This window comes from Pseudorasbora parva, chromosome 24 (assembly GCF_024679245.1).
Source record: "Pseudorasbora parva isolate DD20220531a chromosome 24, ASM2467924v1, whole genome shotgun sequence".
Lineage (NCBI taxonomy): Eukaryota > Metazoa > Chordata > Actinopteri > Cypriniformes > Gobionidae > Pseudorasbora > Pseudorasbora parva.
In genome coordinates, this window is record NC_090195.1 from 6,555,746 (window position 1) to 6,576,590 (window position 20,845).

The following is a 20,845-nucleotide window of genomic DNA, read 5'->3' on the forward strand; positions in this document are numbered from 1 at the left end:
CTTTCAAATGATAATTGGTATCAAAGAGCACACCCAGGTTCCTAACCAGGTTCCTTGCATAAACCTCGTACATAAACCAAGTGCATAAATAAATATTTATGTTGAAAATTGTGTATAAATAAATAAACTAAAAGGTCCTGCGCTCACAAAACTCTCATAAATAAATGCACTGCATTTCCTCTTGAAAACAGCAAACTAGTGATTCTGAAAGTGCTGAGTGCCTGAGAATTAGCTGATTGCACGCACACAGCATTCATTGACATCTTTATGCCCCTCTCAACAGGGAATGACCTACTTGGAGGAACGTCACCTGGTCCATCGTGATTTAGCGGCCAGGAATGTGCTGGTGAAGACTCCTAACCATGTGAAGATCACTGACTTTGGCCTGGCCAGACTCCTGGGTTCAGACGAGAAGGAATATCACGCTGACGGAGGGAAAGTAGGTCGCGCATGAACAGTCCACTGATTCACAGCGGTAGAACAATACTGATTCAAAATCACTTGCAAACATATAAACTGAAATGCATTTCCATGTGAATATTTGTTAATATTTCCAAGAAAATCTTAAAGGGATAGTTGACGCAAAAATGAAAATTATGTCACTAATTACTTACCCTAATGTCATTCCAAATACTTTTTTCATCTTCAGAACACAAATAAACTCAAAGTTCATAAGGAGATCACAAAAATAATCCATATGAATTGAGTGGTTTAGTCCAAATTTTCTGTTTTAGTCCAAATTCTCGTGTTACGCAGCACGTTTAAGCTTCATCAGGAACCAATGAGGTTCATTCTCCTGTTACGCAGCACGTTCAAGCTTCATCAGGAACCAATGAGGTTCATTCTCGTGTTACGCAGCACGTTCAAGCCTTATCAGGAACCAATGAGGTTCATTCTCGTGTTACGCAGCACGTTCAAGCTTCATCAGGAACCAATGAGGTTCATTCTCGTGTTACGCAGCACGTTCAAGCTTCATCAGGAACCAATGAGGTTCATTCTCGTGTTACGCAGCACGTTTAGGCTTCATCAGGAACTAATGAGGTTCATTCTCGTGTTACGCAGCACGTTCAAGCTTCATCAGGAACCAATGAGGTTCATTCTCGTGTTACGCAGCACGTTTAGGCTTCATCAGGAACCAATGAGGTTCATTCTCGTGTTACGCAGCACGTTTAGGCTTCATCAGGAACCAATGAGGTTCATTCTCGTGTTACGCAGCACGTTTAAGCTTCATCAGGAACCAATGAGGTTCATTCTCGTGTTACGCAGCACGTTCGAGCTTCATCAGGAACCAATGAGGTTCATTCTTGTGTTACGCAGCACGTTCGAGCTTCATCAGGAACCAATGAGGTTCATTCTCGTGTTACGCAGCACGTTCAAGCTTCATCAGGAACCAATGAGGTTCATTCTTGTGTTACGCAGCACGTTTAAGCTTCATCAGGAACCAATGAGGTTCATTCTCGTGTTACGCAGCACGTTCGAGCTTCATCAGGAACCAATGAGGTTCATTCTCGTGTTACGCAGCACGTTCGAGCTTCATCAGGAACCAATGAGGTTCATTCTCGTGTTACGCAGCACGTTCGAGCTTCATCAGGAACCAATGAGGTTCATTCTTGTGTTACGCAGCACGTTCAAGCTTCATCAGGAACCAATGAGGTTCATTCTCCTGTTACGCAGCACGTTTAAGCTTCATCAGGAACCAATGAGGTTCATTCTCGTGTTACGCAGCACGTTCAAGCTTCATCAGGAACCAATGAGGTTCATTCTTGTGTTACGCAGCACGTTCAAGCTTCATCAGGAACCAATGAGGTTCATTCTTGTGTTACGCAGCACGTTTAAGCTTCATCAGGAACCAATGAGGTTCATTCAGATCTCTCAGATTTCATTAAAAAGATCTTAAAGCCCTAGCTTTAAGAAGATCTTAAAGAACTAGCCCTTTAATTTCGCTGCCTTTGCTAAATGTTTTTTAGGTGCCCATAAAGTGGATGGCTCTTGAGTCGATTCGTCACTGGACCTACACTCATCAAAGTGATGTTTGGAGTTATGGTAAGTGCTTATTACAACATATTATACAATACAAACTGCATTCTTTATTAGATCATATATGGAAGCTTGTTTCTATCAGGGAAAAATAAATAAATAAAAAAGTTAGTTGCGACTTTTTATCTCACAATAGCGAGTTTGTCTTGAATTTGCAACTTTATATCTCAATTTTAAGAAAAAAAGTCACAATTACCTTTTTTATTCTGTTGCAGAAACAAGCATCTATAGATCATGAGCAAAATGGCTTAAATCAATGCAAAACATATTTTATGTCAACATATAGGGATTCCGCAATTTAAATATTAATGCTAATTACATTTTTAATCTATAGACACTAAAACAGTATTTTAAGTAGCCCTCCGCTTCGCGTCGGGGTCCTGATCACTCTGTCTGGATTTATTCTGTGATAACCGGCTGGGTGTACATTATCCCGCTTATCACACGGCTACTAGTCTCAAATAAATTAGACACAAAATATTGTCTTGAGATTAAATATTTTATTAGCTCTTACACAAAGCTGTTCCAAACTGCTTTAAGCCTTTATCTATTGCTGCTAAATGTTGAGTTAGTTCACCCAAAAATGAAACCAAGCCTATGATTTACTCACCCTCAAGTCATTATAGGTGTATATGATATTCTTCTTTCAGACAAATACAATCGGAGTTATATTTTAAAAGTCCAGGCTAACGTTAATCCAAGCAGTAGTTGTAGCTGTTTTTGAAGTCTATAAAAAATGCAACTGTCCATCAAATAATGTGCTCCACACGACTCCGATGGGTTAATAGAGCCTTCTGATTCTAATCGATGCGTTTATGTAAGAAAAATATCCACATTTAAAACTTTAAAGGAAACCCACCTTGAAGTCTTCCATTGTAGCCATGGCTGTTTAAGTATTTAACAACCACAAGATGGCGCCAGCGTTAAGCATAGAAGTAGTACCGGTCAAGATAATTTGTAGTACCCGTATGAGCGGTTGTTATCTGGAAAAACATACCGCTGGAATGCGCGATTGACCAATCAGAATCAAGTATTTCACAGAGCTGTGTAATAAACCAAATTAATAAATACTGTAAATGTTAATTTTTCCATAATACATGTTGTACATATGAACAATTCAGTAGTTAGAGTATTATAAATGAAATTAACCATATCATAAAGTGTTTATTGGTATACCTGTCCTCTTTAGGGGTCACTGTCTGGGAGTTGATGACATTCGGATCCAAACCGTATGATGGAATCCCAGCAAGAGAGATCGCAGATATTCTGGAGAAGGGAGAGCGTTTACCGCAGCCATCCATCTGCACTATAGACGTGTATATGATCATGGTCAAATGTGAGTCAGAAAATCATAATTCAAAATGTCTAAATGAGCTATAATGTGGCTACTGTATTGAAAATTCCTGTCATAGACAATAAATGCAGTACAAATATAGGATTATATGAATATAGATTATAGAAACATTGATTTTGATGGTCCACTTTAGACATTCTACTGACTATAAAGTAACTTTGCAACCACAAGTCAACTAGTACTACTACTAATACTCTAATGAGAGTTAGTTGGCATGTAGATTGAAAGTTACTTATAGTTAGTCGAATGTTAAAGATTAACCCAAATACAAACATTTCAGATGAACATGATAAAAAACAATGGCATTGTGTCTATTTGTAACATAATTGCATAACATATAACAGCATTTGAAGGTCAGTTGACATGACAGAACATACATTTATATCTACATCTAGGTTGGATGATCGACGCTGACAGCAGACCTCCCTTCCGCGAACTTGTGGCAGAGTTCTCAAAAATGGCCCGAGATCCGTCCCGCTACCTTGTCGTTCAGGTAGTTCATAAAAAGATCTGTGCATTCCTCCTGGAAATGAAAAATAAAAAATAAAATCATCTTTAACAGGTGATTTTTGCAATTCAGAGTGGTGCTGCTAAAGACACAAAATTTACAAAAAATAAACCTGAATTTTTTTTATTACAATACAATTTATTGTTATTATTTATATTTTTATATTTAAAATAATTTTGAACTAAATTTTAAAAGTGTAAATTTAATCGTTTCAAACTAAAATTTAACTATATATTAAAAATGTATTCAAATAAGAAGCAGTTTGATTATTAACCAGTTTTTGTTGCTATTTAATTTTCCATTACACACAGGGAGATGATCCAACATACCTGCCCAGCCCAACGGATTTCAAGTTCTACAGGTCGTGGATAAGTACAGAGGATATGGATGGTGTGGTAGATGCGGAGGAATACCTGCTGCCCAACAAAAGATTCTTCAACCAATCGCAACAACCGGTGTCTCAGGAGCACAATTCAGCCGTCAGTATCTCTGTCTTAGACCAAGCATCATTTTCTATGGAGTATTATAATTTATAAGCCAGTTACCCTTCATCAGACATTCTGGAAGATGATTTATTCATATTTTGTGTATTGTTTTAAGGAGAACTACACGAATGGTGTGATGTTACGCTACATTACAGACCCCACGCATAAAGACCTGATGCTGCCAGGTATTTTGTTGAATTAATCTTATATTTGTCATGTTATTTAAAAAAATGTTAAAAATGTAAATATTTATACGTGTGTGTGTGTGTGTGCGCGTGTATGTATGCATGTCTATATATATATATATATATATATATATATATATATATATATATGTGTTAAATTATATATTTTCAGTTTTCATTTTTATTTAGTAAATTTGTGCTTTTGCAATTTAAAAAAAATATTTCTATATAACTTAAATACATTTTTTCCAGTTTTAATACTTGTATTACTACAATTTATTTCAGTTAATTCTGGCAAATTTAAAAATGTTTTGTTAAATTCTACTTGATCTAATATTAATGTTATACTCTATTTCAGTTACTGACAACATATTTAATAGTTGTAGTTTTAGTTAACACAAAGAATACACATTCTTACACTCACCAAATATTGTTTATCAGTGACCCATAAAGTTCTCATCTTATAATTTAATTTTTGCTCTTCTGCTTATTTTTAGCTGAGAGTCCCACTGAGTACATGAACCAGGACATGACCACAGAAAGCAATAGGATCAACCCAAACTACGACAGTCCGGCCCGTGTACAGACAGAAAACGGATATATAGATGTGTACGGCTGTAAACCTGAGGGTCCGGAGTACTTGAACACGTCCTGCGCTACTCTACCACGATCCCCATGTGCCAGTCTCGACAACCCGGACTACCAGCAGGACTTCCTGCCCTCTTCCACCACCGATGTCCTTTTCCTTCCTGCAACGGAGAACTTACACTACCTGGGACTTAGCAAAGCCATGCAGTCTCACGTACGTTAGACAAACAGCTCAAAAATATGAATTGCACTGCTTGAACTTGCTGGGAGTCACACACAACCTGTGTAAGTATTGCAGCTACTTAAAGAGAATCAGCGAGTCACTTCGCTGGGAGGACGTCTGAAAATGCTTGAAGGCAACTGCCGTAATTATCTTCTTCTTGAAAGGGGGTATACGAGATATTAAGCTGTGAGTAATGTGTTGAATGTCAAGCTAGAGCACATTTCAGTATTTCTTTTTATGTTTAATTGAAGCTTTTGATGAATGTTGTCGTCTGATGTAGCTTAACTTAATTTATTGAACCCAAATCAGCTTTTAACACTTCCTATTGTTAAAACTGTTTACTGTGATTTAGTAATGAACCCTGGGTAGTATTTGTAAACCCTGGGTTAACATTATTAAGTCCATATTTACTAGCTAAACATCATGATGGACTAATTGAGCATGCTAAAAGCGCACGACTGGGTCTGTGGAAAAGTCAACATGAAATGGAGACCCAAAACCCCAATTTTACTTCCGAGGTATAGCATCTTTCAAAAGTGTGGGGTCAGTACGATTTTTTATAATAAATGTTTTTTATGTATTCAGAAAGGGGCGCATTAAATTGATCAAAGTTGATTAAAGACAGCAAGACATTTATAATGTTACAAAAGATTTCTACTTATAAACACATTATTTAAAAATCTTAAAAAATATATCAGTTTCCTCAGCAATATTAAGCAGCACAAAAGTGTTTTAAAGCAGCAAATCATCATATTAGAAGGATTTCTAGAGGATCATGTGGAACTGAAGACTGGAGTAATGATGCTGAAAATTCAGCTTTGATCACAGGAATGAATTACATTAGAAAACAATTATTTTAAATTTTTTAAATGTCACAATATTAGTTTTTTTCTGTATTTTTTTATCAAATAAATGCAGCCTTGGTGTGCATAAGACTTTTCATAAACTTTTTTTTAAACATCTTACTGACCTCAAACTTTGGAATGGTAGTGTAAATCTTGAATAACACACGACATTCAACAAGCAAAAATGTGGACAGAAATTCACTATAGCCCCTTTCACACTGCATGTTGGACCCGCAATATTGCCGGGTCGCTTTCTGTGTGAAAGCAACCACGTCCCGGAATTGATTACCGAATTGAACCCGGGTCGGGGACCTAGTAACATTGCGGGGTTCTACTAATGCCGCAACGTGTACGTAGTTATCGTGCGACTCCTAGAGCTTGTTTTTTCAATAATACAACCCGGCAGTGCCAGAAGAGCTAGTCCGTGTTTTAAATGAAGAGAGTGTTCGTATACAAAAGAAACTAAAATTAAACAAGCAGAAATGTGGGCAAACTGGACACAAGTCGAGACCACGGATCTCCTTACTATCCGCGCTGAAGCTGAGATCGCTCGCCGCTCTACGTCACATCAGGATGTCACGTGTTGACTCGATACGGGACCGTTACGGGTTGTGTGTGAAAGCGTACATATTACGGTATTTCGCTGGCAGTGTGAATGGACCAAATCTAGCGGCCCGGGAACAAATGCTGGGTCGCATTATCCATGTATTTGCCGGAATTGCAGTGTGAAAGGGGCTTATGTCTATCATTAATTGATTGATTGTGGAAAGTGAGCGTACATACCAGAGTCAGAGGTTTCGAAAAGAGGAGCTCTTGATGACTGAAAAGAAAAAGTTCTGTCAGATGTTGGCTGAAAAATAAAGTTGTTTTAATGTGCTTATGTTCATAGAGATTCTTAGATGGATTCCGAGCCATTTTAGGTCGGGTAAAATCTGTGATTTCTGACCCAGTTTGTTTGTTTCTATGGCCTTAATATGCTGCGTTTTCTGCCAACTGGCAACCTGTGGTGTCGAAATACTATTGGGTAAACTGGCAACGTGCGGAATTACACAAACCAAAATAAAAACGAGTAAAAAAAAAGAGTAGAATAAGTAAATAAAATAAAATAAATTCAAAGTAGAAAAATTAGTAAAAATAAATTCAAAGTAGAATAACTGGTTGTAGCATTGGTTTTCAGAGAAATGAGTATGAGAACTCAGCATGTTTCCTAAATATCTGCAAACAATTGATGGTATTTTTATGCTTTAGTACAGTCAAAAACTTACATACAGCACCTTTAATAATCCGGTAACACTTTACAATAAGGTTTCATTTGTTAACATTAGTTGATGTATTAACTAACATGAACTGACAGTGAGCAATGTGTTACTTACAACATCAGTCAATCTTTGTTAGTGATTGTTAATAAAAAGTTGTTCATTGCTTGTTCGTATTACACAGTGCATTAACAAATACAACTTTTGATTTAAAAATGTTTGAAATCAACATCAGTGAGATTAATAAATGCTGGAGAAGTTTAGTTTGAGTTAACAAATGGAGTTAACTAATGAAAGCTTATTGTAAAGTGTCACCAATAATTCTGTATTGAAATAACCAAGCAGTGTGAATCCATCTGATGTACCATAACTGCCTGATTAACATTAAAAATTGTAAATATAGCATGCACTGTAAATAGATAGGAAATGTCAATAAAGTAAAATTCACATGTAGATGAATGCTACCCTCTGTCACACAAAGAACCCTTGAACCCTGCACTTAATGGACTCTAATATCAATTTTTCAGCTGACCAGGCATTTACGTTTGGTTTTAATAATTCAACAACTGGACTTTATATTCATTGAAAGAAATGCAGCTGCAGTCCTACTAAAAGGCTTTTCTTGATGTTAAAAGGCTCTTCTACTTTCCCATTCTGCTTTAAACAGCTGAGTTTGTGTCTCTTTCGACACATTCACACAAGTGTGCACTTATCAGACAATCTACTTTTACATTTCAGGGTAAAAACAGGCCATTATGGTATTTTAACTCTGAAGGGTCCCATCAATTTTGAATTAAGTTGCCATTTGTTGGCCAGACACACTACATTTTAAAGGTGCAGTGTGTAATATTTATCAGAATCTATTGACAAAAATGCCATATAATATACATAACTATGTTTTCAGTGGTGCATAAAGACCTTACATAATGAACCGTTGTTTTTATCACCTAAGAATGAGCAGTGAAGTCACCATTGTGCGCCTCCATGTTTCTACAATAGCCCTAAAAGGACAAACTGCTCTACAGAGCGCTAGTCACTCTCTGCTGTCTCACACGACGACATCTTTCTCCTTTCGGCCACTGTAGTTTTTCTCTGTGCTCCAAAAGGGAGAGGTGAGTGGTTGCAATTTGCAACCTCACCACTAGGTGCCACTAAACGTTACACAGTGAACCTCTAAATTGGAGGAAATATTCAGTAAATGCTAAATAAATTCAGAAATAAAGATTGCCACTTTAGACATTCCGTTACTAACTATATAACTACTCTCCAACTAACTCTCATCAGAGTATTTGTAGACTGTTAGGGTTAGAAGAATAAGTTTATAAGGAACTGTAGTTACTTATAGTCAGTAGAATGTCTGTTGAGGAGCATCAAAATAAACTGCAAGCAGATATTAAGCAGACAGTCTACTAACACTCTGACTGTTAGTTGACATGTAGTTGCAAAGTTAATTTTTAGTTTGTGGAATGTCTGAAGTGGACATTCAAAATAGCGTTACTGAAGCCTTAATGTAACTGTGAAACCAATGCAACTTTTAAAACTGCATCCACTGCGAGATCTCACAAATCATCTTCATTAATTTAGTATGTAAACATATTTCATGTAGCACAATCTTCATGACATCTACATTATGCACCTGTGTATGTCAACTGTTTAAGGTATTTGGTAACATTAATGTGGTTTAAATCTGTATGAACACTCTTTGTTACATTGCAGTGTTATTAAACTGTGTTGAAATGTGAAAATGAAGTCCTGTGATGTGGAACCAATTATTTTATGTGCATTAAAATAGCCAGAGAATGCAATGGCAACTCACAGGAAGGCCAGATGAGATTATCTATTAACATATTATATTTATTATATATACTGTAAAAGCTAGACATTTCTTTTTTAAATATATACATGATCAAGCTTCACATACAGTTCATTAATTTGAGCACTCTTGCAATAGGGCGATTTGAGTTATTCTCCATTGAAACACCAAGCTGTTACTGATCCATCCTCCTAAACCCATCTGTACTTCATGGCAAACATGCATAGACAAGACAGCAAAGCGTCTCTTTTAAAGTCTCTTAACACTGGACTTCCTTTAGTGTTTATATGAGCTTCATATGGTTGGTTTTCATTTTGCTACTCAATGGAATACAGTTTCCTTCTGGTTAAACCATCATTTCAACTGTTACTGTGGTCCCTCACGCCGTGGCTTGTTTCATCAAAGCGTTCTCCCCAAACGTCTTCTTAAAGAAGGCCACATGCTCCTCACAGTGCTCTCCTAGAACAGGAAGATGATGTCAAAGGAATTCCAATCATGTGAAAAAATGGTATTGTTTGATTTCAATGTTTAGCCATTTCTTGAGAGTAAAAACTACACAGAACACATCAATAATTCATCAAAACTACCTACCTTGGTTGAAACCAGGATTTCCACGTAATCTCATATTCCTCTGCTCGAAGAAGCGGAAGATGGTGTAGAACAACATTGTGTCGTTCGTTTGCCGCGCAGCGTCCAGAAACTTCCGAGCGGAGACATTGTCGTGGCCACCGACGCTTCGAATGAAGCGCAGAGCGCCTAAAACCTGCTGCTTGGACAGAAGAACTTCCACAATCTCATCATTAGCGGTGGACAGCCTCTGTGATACACACAAAAACACACGTCAATCACTTTAAATTAAGCTTAATTCACAGCTGGCAAAATTGGACTTTTAATTCACAGTTGGAAAACTTGGCTGCCAATATGGTAGAAAGGTGGACATTTTTTTAATCAATGCTACTTGGCTACAGAAAACAGAGAAAATGGGCTGTTGTTTTGCCTTTTGCCAAATAGGTAGGACAACTTTAACACCCATAATGCACTGGGCATGTTGCCTCCAGGGTCACTGCCACCAGCCTGCTATAGATACGCTCAGAGAATTAAATACCGCTGTGCTTTAGTAGGAAATACTTCTTAGTAAACTTTTAGTCACAATGGTTTTGACTAAAGGCTGCAAAGAATCATTAGGGCCCTATGAAATCAGTTAATTAAAAAAAATAATCAAATTCTGTTTAAATTTTTTTCAAATGACATTTTTTTCTGTTTTAATTTTTCTGGATTCCATTTTTTCAAGTTTTAATTCTTTTTGGCAAAAAAAAAAAAAAAGTCTAATTAATTGAAATCATGAAATGTATACAATTTATGAAAAGTTTATTTGTTTAGCAAATTCTGTTTTCTGGACTCCATTTTAATTGTATAATTACATTTTAATAATCAAAATGTATGTCTAATTAATTGACACGCAATTCTGTCAGCATTTTCTGCATCGTGGAAACCATAGGGCCCTAGATCATATATATGGAGACGGAAACCTGGAAAACGTCCATGTTTGTAGTCTCAATTTTAAACTTGATGACCATGAACAGTGTTTTGGGCCAAATAGAGGGAAGAAAACTGAAAGAAACTGCTGTTCCGGAACCAGTACAGCAAACTTAGACTTTAAATAATCTAAACTGAACATGTATGCGAGTATAAAGCGTTTTTTTGTACCTTGAGCATGTCCAGAGAAAGCTGGTGAGCAGGAGGATACGTGCTCTCCAGAGACAGCAGCAGACAGGCCTAGAAAAGCAGAAAACATGAGCCAGCATTAAGAAATGATTATTGACGCAAAAAAGACATTTCCAAACGTGTGTAGTGTTCTAATTTAAAGGAGTGGTTCACTTTAAAAGGAAAATGACCCCATGCTTATAATTAATATAACTCTGATTGTGTTCAACAAAAAGAAGAAAAAAAGGATTGAGGGTGAATAAATCATGGGGTCATTTTGATTTTAAAGTGAACTACTCCTTTAAGAAATTGAGTTTGGAATATGGAAACCTCACCAGTGGTTTGGAGTCGCTCAGGACATGATACTGAAGAAACTGGTGAAGCATGTAGAAAAGGTTGTGCTGGACCAGAGTTTTGATGACTAGCTCATACAAATAGTGCTGTAAACGAGAGATACAGAAAGAGTCACTCTATAGTACATACAATACAACACACTCAAATCTTGCTCAGAGATTTCAGAGACTTAGATTTCATCTAAGATTAAATTTTGAGGCCTGCCTCACAAGTTAAACAGATCCAGAGTTTGAATTGACAAAATCAAACCTATCCGACTAGAAAAAAAAAATCATTTTAAAAGCTTTGAAAAAAGGTCTAAATATGAATTCTAAGCCTTAAAAACATAATATTAATAGTCCAAATATAATTGCTCACATGTAATGAATTAAGGAAAGCGACGAGTGTTTATTTTAATATTATTTATATACTATTATAGTATTTATTGTTTTGTATTAGCTTTTATTTTTACATTTTCACTTTTAATTGGATTTTTAATCACTTATGTGCTTTTCTTAATTTTTTTTAGTTTTCACCCTCAATTTAATTTCTATTTTTCTTTATATTTTTTCAGTTTTAGTTATATTCATTTTAGTACTTTAACTTGTTTTATTTCAGTTAGATTTAGTTGCTCCTTTTTAATGTTCAAGTATCAAATACTTTTAATAATACAAAGTTTACAGCCTTAAGCTATGTTCAATCATAATTGCACCGAAACTCAATTTGTTCCAATGGGCTGAACCTGCGGTTGGTGTAAGATACTCTAAATGTGAAATTTCTTTTAAATGTAAAGTAACAAATGACAGTGATACATATTTTTTGTTTTAAGGCATAGTTTATGGAACGCCCTCAATATAAAAGATGTTGAAGGGGGTGGCGTAGCGCTTGAGGCCACAGCAAAGATTATTATCAGTTACTGAAGAAGCTCAAAGCAGAATGTGTCTAAGCAACTGCAACGCCTAACACCAAAACATCCAACAAACACCTCAAGGTGAACCTGAGATACAGTTTACAGTTACACCAGAGCTTATAAAATAAATGAATGGTTCAGAATGACATACCAACCAACATAGTGTATAAAACGTCTACCTATGATTAATGTTTTTGTAATGTTCACAAATAACAGATCCATACAAGATTTACAGCTTGTACTCTGAATTAGTATGTAGGCACGATATCACAGTTTCTCAAATGAACAGAAGTCAAAAAGATTTCTCACGGTGTGCTCACACTTGGCATGTTTGGCTCGATTAAAAACAAACGCTGGTGCGATTGCTCTGTTAGTTCAGCTCATTTGAATAAGCGTGAACTCTGCCATCTGAAAAGATAGGTCTCGGTCCGCTTCCAAACAAACTCTGGCGCAGTTCGAATGAAATATGAATGCAACACGGACCAAAGACACGTAAACAAACCAAAAACAGCACGTGGTGTCACAAGATGCGACCCCAGAAAGGACAGAATTTTTCTCATTATATTCTCGATGTTGCCCATCTCAGTTCGGTACATGCTTCAGAACCGTGTCTCCTCGTAGCAGATCTAGGTTTGTGTGTGTGAGGGATTCCTGCCAGTGTTTTGACTCCTTTACACATTTTATAAGCACTTCCCGAGTTCTCAGCTGGTCAAAATACCATTATATGTAGCTACACACATACATCAATCTCATTAAGCCCAGCACACAGCGTTGTTTTGGATGTACGGTACGGTTGCAAAATATATGTAATAAAAGCCGACCAATCTGGTTGTGAACATATCCACTATGCCTTTCAGTTTGGTGTCTTTAGGTTCAGTGTTAAAATGCCAATGTGAATGCTAAATGGACCAGGACTAAATGTTTTTATTTTTTTTGTCTGGACCAAGCAAACCAAGCGAACCGTACTACAAGTGTGAACACACCCTTAAATACCTCACTGGGTTGTTTTTACCTGAACAGGGATTTGAAACTGGTTAAGGGAGCGAATGTACTCCATGAGAACTGCGATGATGAACTTATGCTTCACGCCCTGTTCAAAGATGACAAATTATAGCATTAGAATAAGAAATATCAAATCATTAGCTTTCCTTTATACAGAGATATTTAAAAACCTACAGAACTAAGGAAAAAATGCATGCAATTGCATCCTGAAACACAAAACTCTCAGGTACTCATTGACCTTCTTCTCAGTGAAGTCAGACAGCACATGAGTGTACATGTCCGACTGGTCTATCACCGCCTGTGTCCGGACAGGCCTTTTATAAGAGGTGCTGGAGCGGCTGGGCCCTGATTCCATAGCCTGAGGAGAGAGAAAAGCCAGTTTAACAAAAAAAAATTTATTTTATTTTTATGAATACCACAGTCACAGATACATATATGGATTGTACAGTACAGTATAGTAAAATAATTTGTACTGACCGCCGTGTAAGCTTGCTCTGCATCCAGGTATTCTTTGTACACTTGGTTGAGTTTATCGAACACTGTAGCCACCACAGAAAGGTTCCCTTTATCGCCACCTATAAGCACTGAAGAACAAGACATTCATTTATTAAAAATAACCCTGATATATACTGTCACTATAGGCCTGCCCTGACACGATTATTGCTTAATCATGGTTATTCAATTTAAATAGCAAATATCTGAGATAACCACAACAATTGTGCAGTTTCAATCACACAGATGGTCTTCCTTCATTATAATAATGAAGGCTTGTGGGAATTCAGACTATATTATTATATATATATTGTATACTCGGGGTGGTTTGTTATAATTGTACTAAAGTCAAAATAAACAATTTCATGGAAAATATTATTATCAATTAAAGTTACAGTATTAATAATTAAAAAGTATGTTATAGTACTTTTCACCACAAACATTAGTTTTTCAGCTTTAAAAAAAAAAAAAAAATTAATATATATATATTAAATAAAATTAAATATATAAAATTAAAATATATATATATATCTGAAAAAAGGGTAAATAAATCTTGAAATTCAGATATGGTAATGAGTATTTAGTTTCTGACACGCGCTGTATGCAGTCAACCAATCATAACAGACTGGGCCATCTAGCCAATCAGAGGAGAGTAGACTCGTGGAAAGGAGGGGTTTAGAGAGACTGAATCATTTATCGAACCGTTTCAGACACCTTGGGCCCTATTTTAACAATCTTAGCACTTGGCTAGAAGCACAAGGCGCAGGTGCCCTTAGAGCGTGTTCGAATCCTTAACTAGTTTAACGATGGAAAAAAAAAACTGTCTGCGAGCCAGGGGCATGGTCTAAAAGAATTGTACCTAGTCTCTTAATGAGTAATGGGTGTGTTTTGGGCGCAACATGCAATAAACCAATAAGAGTGTCATCTCCCATTCCCTTTGAAAAAGCCAGTTGCGCTCACCACATGGCGGATTCACCGTTTACATGGCAGAATTTGCGAGCAGTATTTTTTTTATACATAAACATGTTTGTGTGCTGCTGTGCATCCCCGTGTGTGTAATAAGCAGAGTGTATGCACGCTGTGCACTGCCTATAGACGCATATTACTAACGTGGCCTTTAAATAACACAAAAAATACGCTGGTTTTAGTCGTTTTCACTTGCGAACAGATGGGTGCAAGTGCATCGACGCTGGATATGAAAATAATAACTGCGTCTAAACAACGGGTGAAATTAGCAAAAACCTTTGCATCGTGTCTGGTGTCATGTTGCATCGTGTGTATGATAAAAGCCTGTGAGCAAAGAAGTGATGCTGCAATGTATATTATGAGAAAAGGTAAGTGTTTCTTGACCTTGAATGCATGTAAACCTATTAGGAGACGTCCAAAACAAAACTAGGAACATTTACAGCATTATAAGAGCACTTTACAAAAATGTATTAACTAACTATTATAAAGTATTTGTTATCATAGAGTGGTCTGTTGCTTACTTTGCGAGCATACAGACAATATGACCATTTTGCAGTCTCGCCTCCGCAACAGGAAGTCCATGAGTTTGCCTTTATCCTGCAGGAGATTCAGCGTGGGCTGGAGCTTCACCTGGAGGTACCACAGATATCCTGACGCACAGAGAACATATCATTACTCTCAATCACAATACAGACTGGATTTTATTTGTGCATCGTTTAGTAAAGTACCTTCGCTAGCACTGATGATGATATCTGGCTGAAAAACGCTCCAGGAAGATGAATCTTGAACATTAAGGAAAAGTTTGAGAAGGTTAATATGGTACTGCACATTTCAGTTTTAGTTTACAGTTTGTCCAGCAAGGATACAAAGTTCACAGGGCACAGGGGCCTGACTTGGAGCGGCCGCAGGTCCTGCAAGAGTGTGGAAAGAAAAATTATCTTCTTGCCATTTTCCGAGACGAAAACAAAGAGATAAAGCTTGGAATATTGTTATAGTTAAATCACTGAAAGTGAGTTGTCACTTTAAAAATTAAAAAGATGTCTTGCTGAAACTGCCCACCTGTGAGAGGGATCTTGAAGGGGTTGATGGATCGCGCAGGAAGCACAGGCTGATGCACATTTACATTACTATCTAATTCTCTTAGTTTTATATCATAAATGAGTGAAGTCTGAAATGCAAAAAGACACAAGCATTACAAACAAGCTACAGAGCAGATCAGACCATTATTTTATGCAGGTTTGCTAATATGGTTATGTCTGAATTAGGTCTCTCCAAACATCTTCTTTCCGAGAGCCTACTCTGCTCTGATTGGTCAGATGGCCCAGTCTGTTGTTGTGATTGGTCTACGGCTTACAGTGCGTGTCGGTAATGAAACGTCCATTACCATATCTGAATTTCAGCACTGAATTTTTCTCAACACGTGTATAAACAGTGATACGAACAGTAATGACGGCGTCAGTTTCACCATATTAATTCAATCCCGAGACCTCATCCTTTGGAAATGCGTGCAAAGTAGATTTGATTTTATAGCGCTGAAAACAGTGTCTTCTCGACATGTCGACGACATGGACCAAACTCTTACAGGCCTCAGCTACAACTACAGTGATTAGGGATAAAATTAGACATTGTTTCCTGGCTGTGCTGGCGTTATTCAAATTTGTTACAAACCTATGAATATACATGCAGAGTACTACTGGAATTACTGACGACTCATTACAGGCAGTTCAGGAATGGGTTCTTTCTTTTGAGACAATAACTCTATTAACCTTTGATCTTTGAAACGTTGCAGGCCTTTTACATTCACAAACAGCTATATTACACACCACATGAAAGGTAAAATCCAAAAACACATAATTGGGGCACTTTATTATCTTGTGATTAAAAGATTGAGCACTTGTGAGAACTCACCTGTGAGCTCTGATGGTGCACCACAACTAAATTATCCACCACATTCAGAGCAAACTTGCCTGTGGTGTTTAGTTTAAGCACATGAGTCTTCTTACAGGTGCCTTCTCTACAATTAAAACAAAGCAGAAACAGGTAAGAAAAACAAAAATACAGATCTGAACATCGAAAAAGAAGAAATATTGTTTAGCTCAATTTGGTGCTAGACGTTACCTGGGCAGATGATAGAGGACCACCTCTGCTCCAGGACTGTTAGTGGTTCTGGAGTGATGCTTCAGGTACATTACATAGAGCTGATCATAACTACAGTTGAGATAAAAAGTGTCACTACTGTTGCTTTTTCATGCATTTTTGCAATTTAATGGCTCGAGTGCTCATACACACGCCTTACATTGTAGCCACAGCGATGTCACGTTCAGAGAGGCTGAGTTTGGCTGGTTTGGGCACGGCTGGCAGCTCAATCTCAAACTTGGACATCTTTGACATGGTCGCGCTCTTAAGAAAATAATGTTAAAGGGTTAGCTCAATCAAAATCGAAAATTCTGTCATTAATTACTCACCCTTATGTCAGTCTTAACCTGTAAGACCTTTGTTCATCTTCGGAACACAAATTAAGAGAGATCTCTTACCCCTCCAAAGACAGCAATTTAATTAACACTTTCAAGGCCTATAAAGGTATGAAAGACTTAGTTATAATACTCCATGTGACTCCAGTGAAAGGCAGCTTGTCATTGGTCAGCATTGCTCATGCGAAGAGCAATCTGCGCTGTATTTACAACATAAACTGCGTAGGAGACTGGCACAGACAAGAAGAAACTGTTGAAGAAAGTCGTAATTTTGGTTTGTTTGTTTGCACACAAAAAGTATTCTTGTTGCTTCATTAAATTAAGGTTGAACAACTGGAGTCACATGGACTTTTTAATGATATTTTTACTGCCGTTCTGGGCCTGTCAATGGAGGGGTCAGAGAGCTCTCGGATGTCATCAAAAACTTCTTAATTTGTGTTCAGAAGATGAACAAAGGTCTTACAGGTTTGGGACAGCATGAGGGTAAGTAATTCATGACAGAATATTCATTTTTGGGTGAATTATCCCTTTAAGATTAGAGAAGCAAGTTAAGATATAACAATCCAGTATCAGAAACACAAAAGACATTTCACACAGTACTTAAACCTAGGTTGTCATCGTTCTAAACCCCACTTTTAACCAAGGGTAAAGGAACGCTTACGCTTTACACTTTTAATTTAAAAGCGGGGTTAAAACGACTTTTTATATGGAGTTGTAGCACCGTTTTTGTGATGTTATCCCCGCATTGCAATGCTAAGCTCCCCATTTGAGGGGGAAAATGTCAAATGGTGACACAAAATGTGACAATTGCCGTTTTATTTTTGCCTTTATAGACCAGTTAATTCAGGAATAACTTGATAGTACAGATGAGGATGCGCAACGCTAGAGCTTTTATATAAAAATGTTGCACTCTGCATTCGTCCAATAAATGGCACAAAATAAGAATGTTAACCCTGGGTTTAGGAAGGTAGTGTGAAATGGTAGTTTATGAAAACTCAGGATTATTTGTTATCCCTTGGGTAAATTACGAACAATTTGAAACGTGAAGCAAGATAACCCGGTATTCAGTTTACGCAGGTTTTAAGAGTGAAAAGCCTGAAAGTTACTGAGAAAGACTTTATGCAATTTACTTTGGGTACAACTGAAGTCAATCTGTTTTACTGTTGCCCTCTTGTGGTTCAAATCTGCAGATGCAAAACTCTTACATGCTAGAAAATAACAAACCCACCAAACTCACCTTGAAAGCAAATGGCTGCAGCACATTGCCCTGTACGGTGGTGGAAAGGAGTAGAACGGCCGTCTCTGGGCAATACATGTACCAGTTCACATTGATGCTCTGGCTCTTTAAGAGCTTCAGGGTTCGTTTATCAGGTAGCACCTGAACAGAGGAAAAACAGGGATTCTGTATGCCTTTGGTACAAAGAATGACTTCAATTAATTTACTGATTGGATTCGAGGCATCACCTCACCTGGTAGAATTCTATTCCCTGGTCAGTGACGAATACAATCTCGTTCCAGTTGGTCCAACAAAACCCGAGAATACTGGCGTTCTTTGTCTGAGGATGTTAAATGAAAACAGCAAAAGTATGTATTGTGAATGAAATATGTGTGTATAGTATAATCACCAAGGCTACATTTGATAAAAACTACAGTAAAAACATTTTAACAATTTAAAATGACTAAATAAAAATATTTGAATGCATGTTTAAATGTTAATGTAATGCTGTGATGCAAAGCTGAAATCTGATCCTTCAATAATCATTCTAATATGCTGTTTTGAAGCTCAGGAAACACTTCTTATTACACCTACATATAACACTGCCACTTTTGCATCCTTGCTCAATAAAAGTAGTAATTTCTTTAAATAAATAAAAATTATAATTATGCAAAACTATAAATATATAAAAGAAGGAAATGAAAACAACACTTGACTTGAAGGGTGTTAAAGTCAATCTTTGTTTAGGGATATACCTTGCACTCATGGGAGAATTCCAAGTGTGGATAGTCAGGAATGAAGTTTATGAAATCCTAAAAAAAAAGGGGGAGAAAGAAAGATATTTTAAAGGGAACATGCAAACAATAACTGCATTTATTGCAACAGCAACAACCAATGAATGATACTTACAACTGATTTTGTAGTGCGCTGCACAGCTAAGATTTTGTTCCCCAATGAGAATTTGATACACTTCACCTCTCCTTTATCATCCATTCTGTCAAACAAAACACAATTTAAGAATCTTTATCAGAGTTGTTAGAGTTAATAAAAAAATGCTTTTCAGTAACTGAAATAAAGCTTATATAAAAATGAGAGGAAAAACTTAAATTGAACTAACTGAAATAAAAGTATTTTTAAGCATTAAATGATTAAAACCTAAACTGAAATAAAAAATAATTTAATCTGTGTAGAAATAATTAAAAGCTAATTTAAAATATTAACAATTACTATGATAGAATATACTTAGTAATAGTAAAAAAGCAACACTTTACATAATGCAATATAGAAAAATGAAGAAAATCTTAGTTGACTTACCTGAAAGCCACTGAGCTCTTGTCATCTGGTCCTTTAACCACAACACCTGTGGCCCCACCAGACCGTACAGCAAACACCTACATCACATGAAACATGCACTATTATACTCAGAAAGCATAATTCGTCATGGCAGATTGCTAACATAATCTTATGTGATAATTGTGATAAACCTGATGCCAATGTTTTTGGACATGTGTTCCACTGTAATACCATATTCTTAATTGAAAGACACAGTAACATGTTTACACGAATATAACTATACCAAATACCAAAGGAAATATGGAAAGATGGGGGAAAAAACATCTGATACCACAGTATAGACAGTGCTTTTGACATTGTCATTAAAGGATATAAACCAATATCATAAAACAATAAACCTGATACATGACGACAAAGTTGTTACACACAATACAGTTACAGTGAAAAGTTAATATTAGTATATAAACTAAAAAGGCTATTCCAGTTATGAATTAGTAAATCAACGTGCACCGAATTGAATGAACACCGCACAGGAAAGCTGCCTGTCGACACCGCATTGAAATCGTTTTATATTTTCATAGAACGTTAATTACAACACTTCAAATAATTAAACGTGTTCACTTCTTACCTGTTTATTCGCCTCGTCAAAAAACACATTGTTGACGCTCGATGCGTTCTCAAACTGCACGGGGTTTTCACTTAGCTCTAGATAATATTCGTCACTCATATCGTTTAATAAAGAGTGCTTTATTTCGCAGTGTTATGTTTTTACTTTAGCTAGTGTTTCCACTTCCGCGTCCGTGAAGAGAGCGTGAGGCAGTCATGTGATGCTCAAGCGCTCATGTGACGTCATCTGGAATCGCTGCATGTGTAAAATGTATAATAAAATATATTTAAAAAACGCATAATAGGATAATATAACAAGCTTTGTTTCATTTCAAAGTTTCTTGTATTTTTTTATGGTTGGCCAGAACAGTAATCATAGTTTGCCTATCTGAAATATGACATTCTATTATACAGTAAAACCCTATTTTGTATATTTTATTGATTTATTGTTGAGGTTGCTCTGACTCATCGATGATCTGCATGTTTAAAGAAATTACATTTCAGATCAGTTAAGATTTTGAAAATAATTTTACAACATTTCTAACAAAGCAAGGATAA

The 20,845-nt window shown here is 36.6% G+C and overlaps 2 protein-coding genes across 2 annotated transcripts in view; one reads left to right on the forward strand and one right to left on the reverse strand.

Annotated features, from left to right (window-relative positions):
• Positions 1-7,101, forward strand: part of LOC137063328 (epidermal growth factor receptor-like) — a 38,459-nt gene extending 31,358 nt beyond the window's left edge. Inside the window, exons 21-27 of the mRNA XM_067434398.1 lie at positions 284-439; positions 1,968-2,043; positions 3,227-3,373; positions 3,787-3,884; positions 4,211-4,378; positions 4,500-4,569; positions 5,067-7,101. Coding sequence (XP_067290499.1) covers positions 284-439; positions 1,968-2,043; positions 3,227-3,373; positions 3,787-3,884; positions 4,211-4,378; positions 4,500-4,569; positions 5,067-5,380 — 1,029 coding nt within the window. The 3' untranslated portion in view covers positions 5,381-7,101. The remainder of the gene's footprint in view (positions 1-283; positions 440-1,967; positions 2,044-3,226; positions 3,374-3,786; positions 3,885-4,210; positions 4,379-4,499; positions 4,570-5,066) is intronic.
• Positions 7,102-9,314: 2,213 nt separating this feature from the next.
• Positions 9,315-20,502, reverse strand: rmc1 (regulator of MON1-CCZ1). The gene is made up of 20 exons (XM_067434558.1): positions 20,310-20,502; positions 19,703-19,779; positions 19,298-19,382; positions 19,144-19,200; positions 18,642-18,728; positions 18,410-18,550; positions 16,998-17,101; positions 16,820-16,909; positions 16,610-16,715; positions 15,761-15,869; positions 15,568-15,612; positions 15,430-15,483; positions 15,223-15,351; positions 13,721-13,827; positions 13,482-13,601; positions 13,254-13,331; positions 11,334-11,438; positions 11,002-11,070; positions 9,886-10,111; positions 9,315-9,753 (listed from the first exon to the last, which is right to left on the reverse strand). Exons 1-20 carry the CDS (start codon positions 20,406-20,408, stop codon positions 9,674-9,676), a joined length of 1,968 nt encoding a protein of 655 aa, XP_067290659.1. The 5' UTR covers positions 20,409-20,502; the 3' UTR covers positions 9,315-9,673.
• Between the last annotated feature and the right edge of the window lie 343 nt (positions 20,503-20,845).

Excerpts from the sequence above, each read along its gene's own strand:
- rmc1 (XM_067434558.1), bottom strand. The coding sequence starts at position 20,408 with ATGAGTGACGAATATTATCTAGAGCTAAGTGAAAACCCCGTGCAGTTT. Across the intron at positions 19,383-19,702 it reads AAGAGCTCAGTGGCTTTCAG|AATGGATGATAAAGGAGAGG; the intron begins GTAAGTCAACTA and ends TTTGTTTGACAG. Across the intron at positions 15,870-16,609 it reads TGCACCATCAGAGCTCACAG|ACTTCACTCATTTATGATAT; the intron begins GTGAGTTCTCAC and ends TTTGCATTTCAG.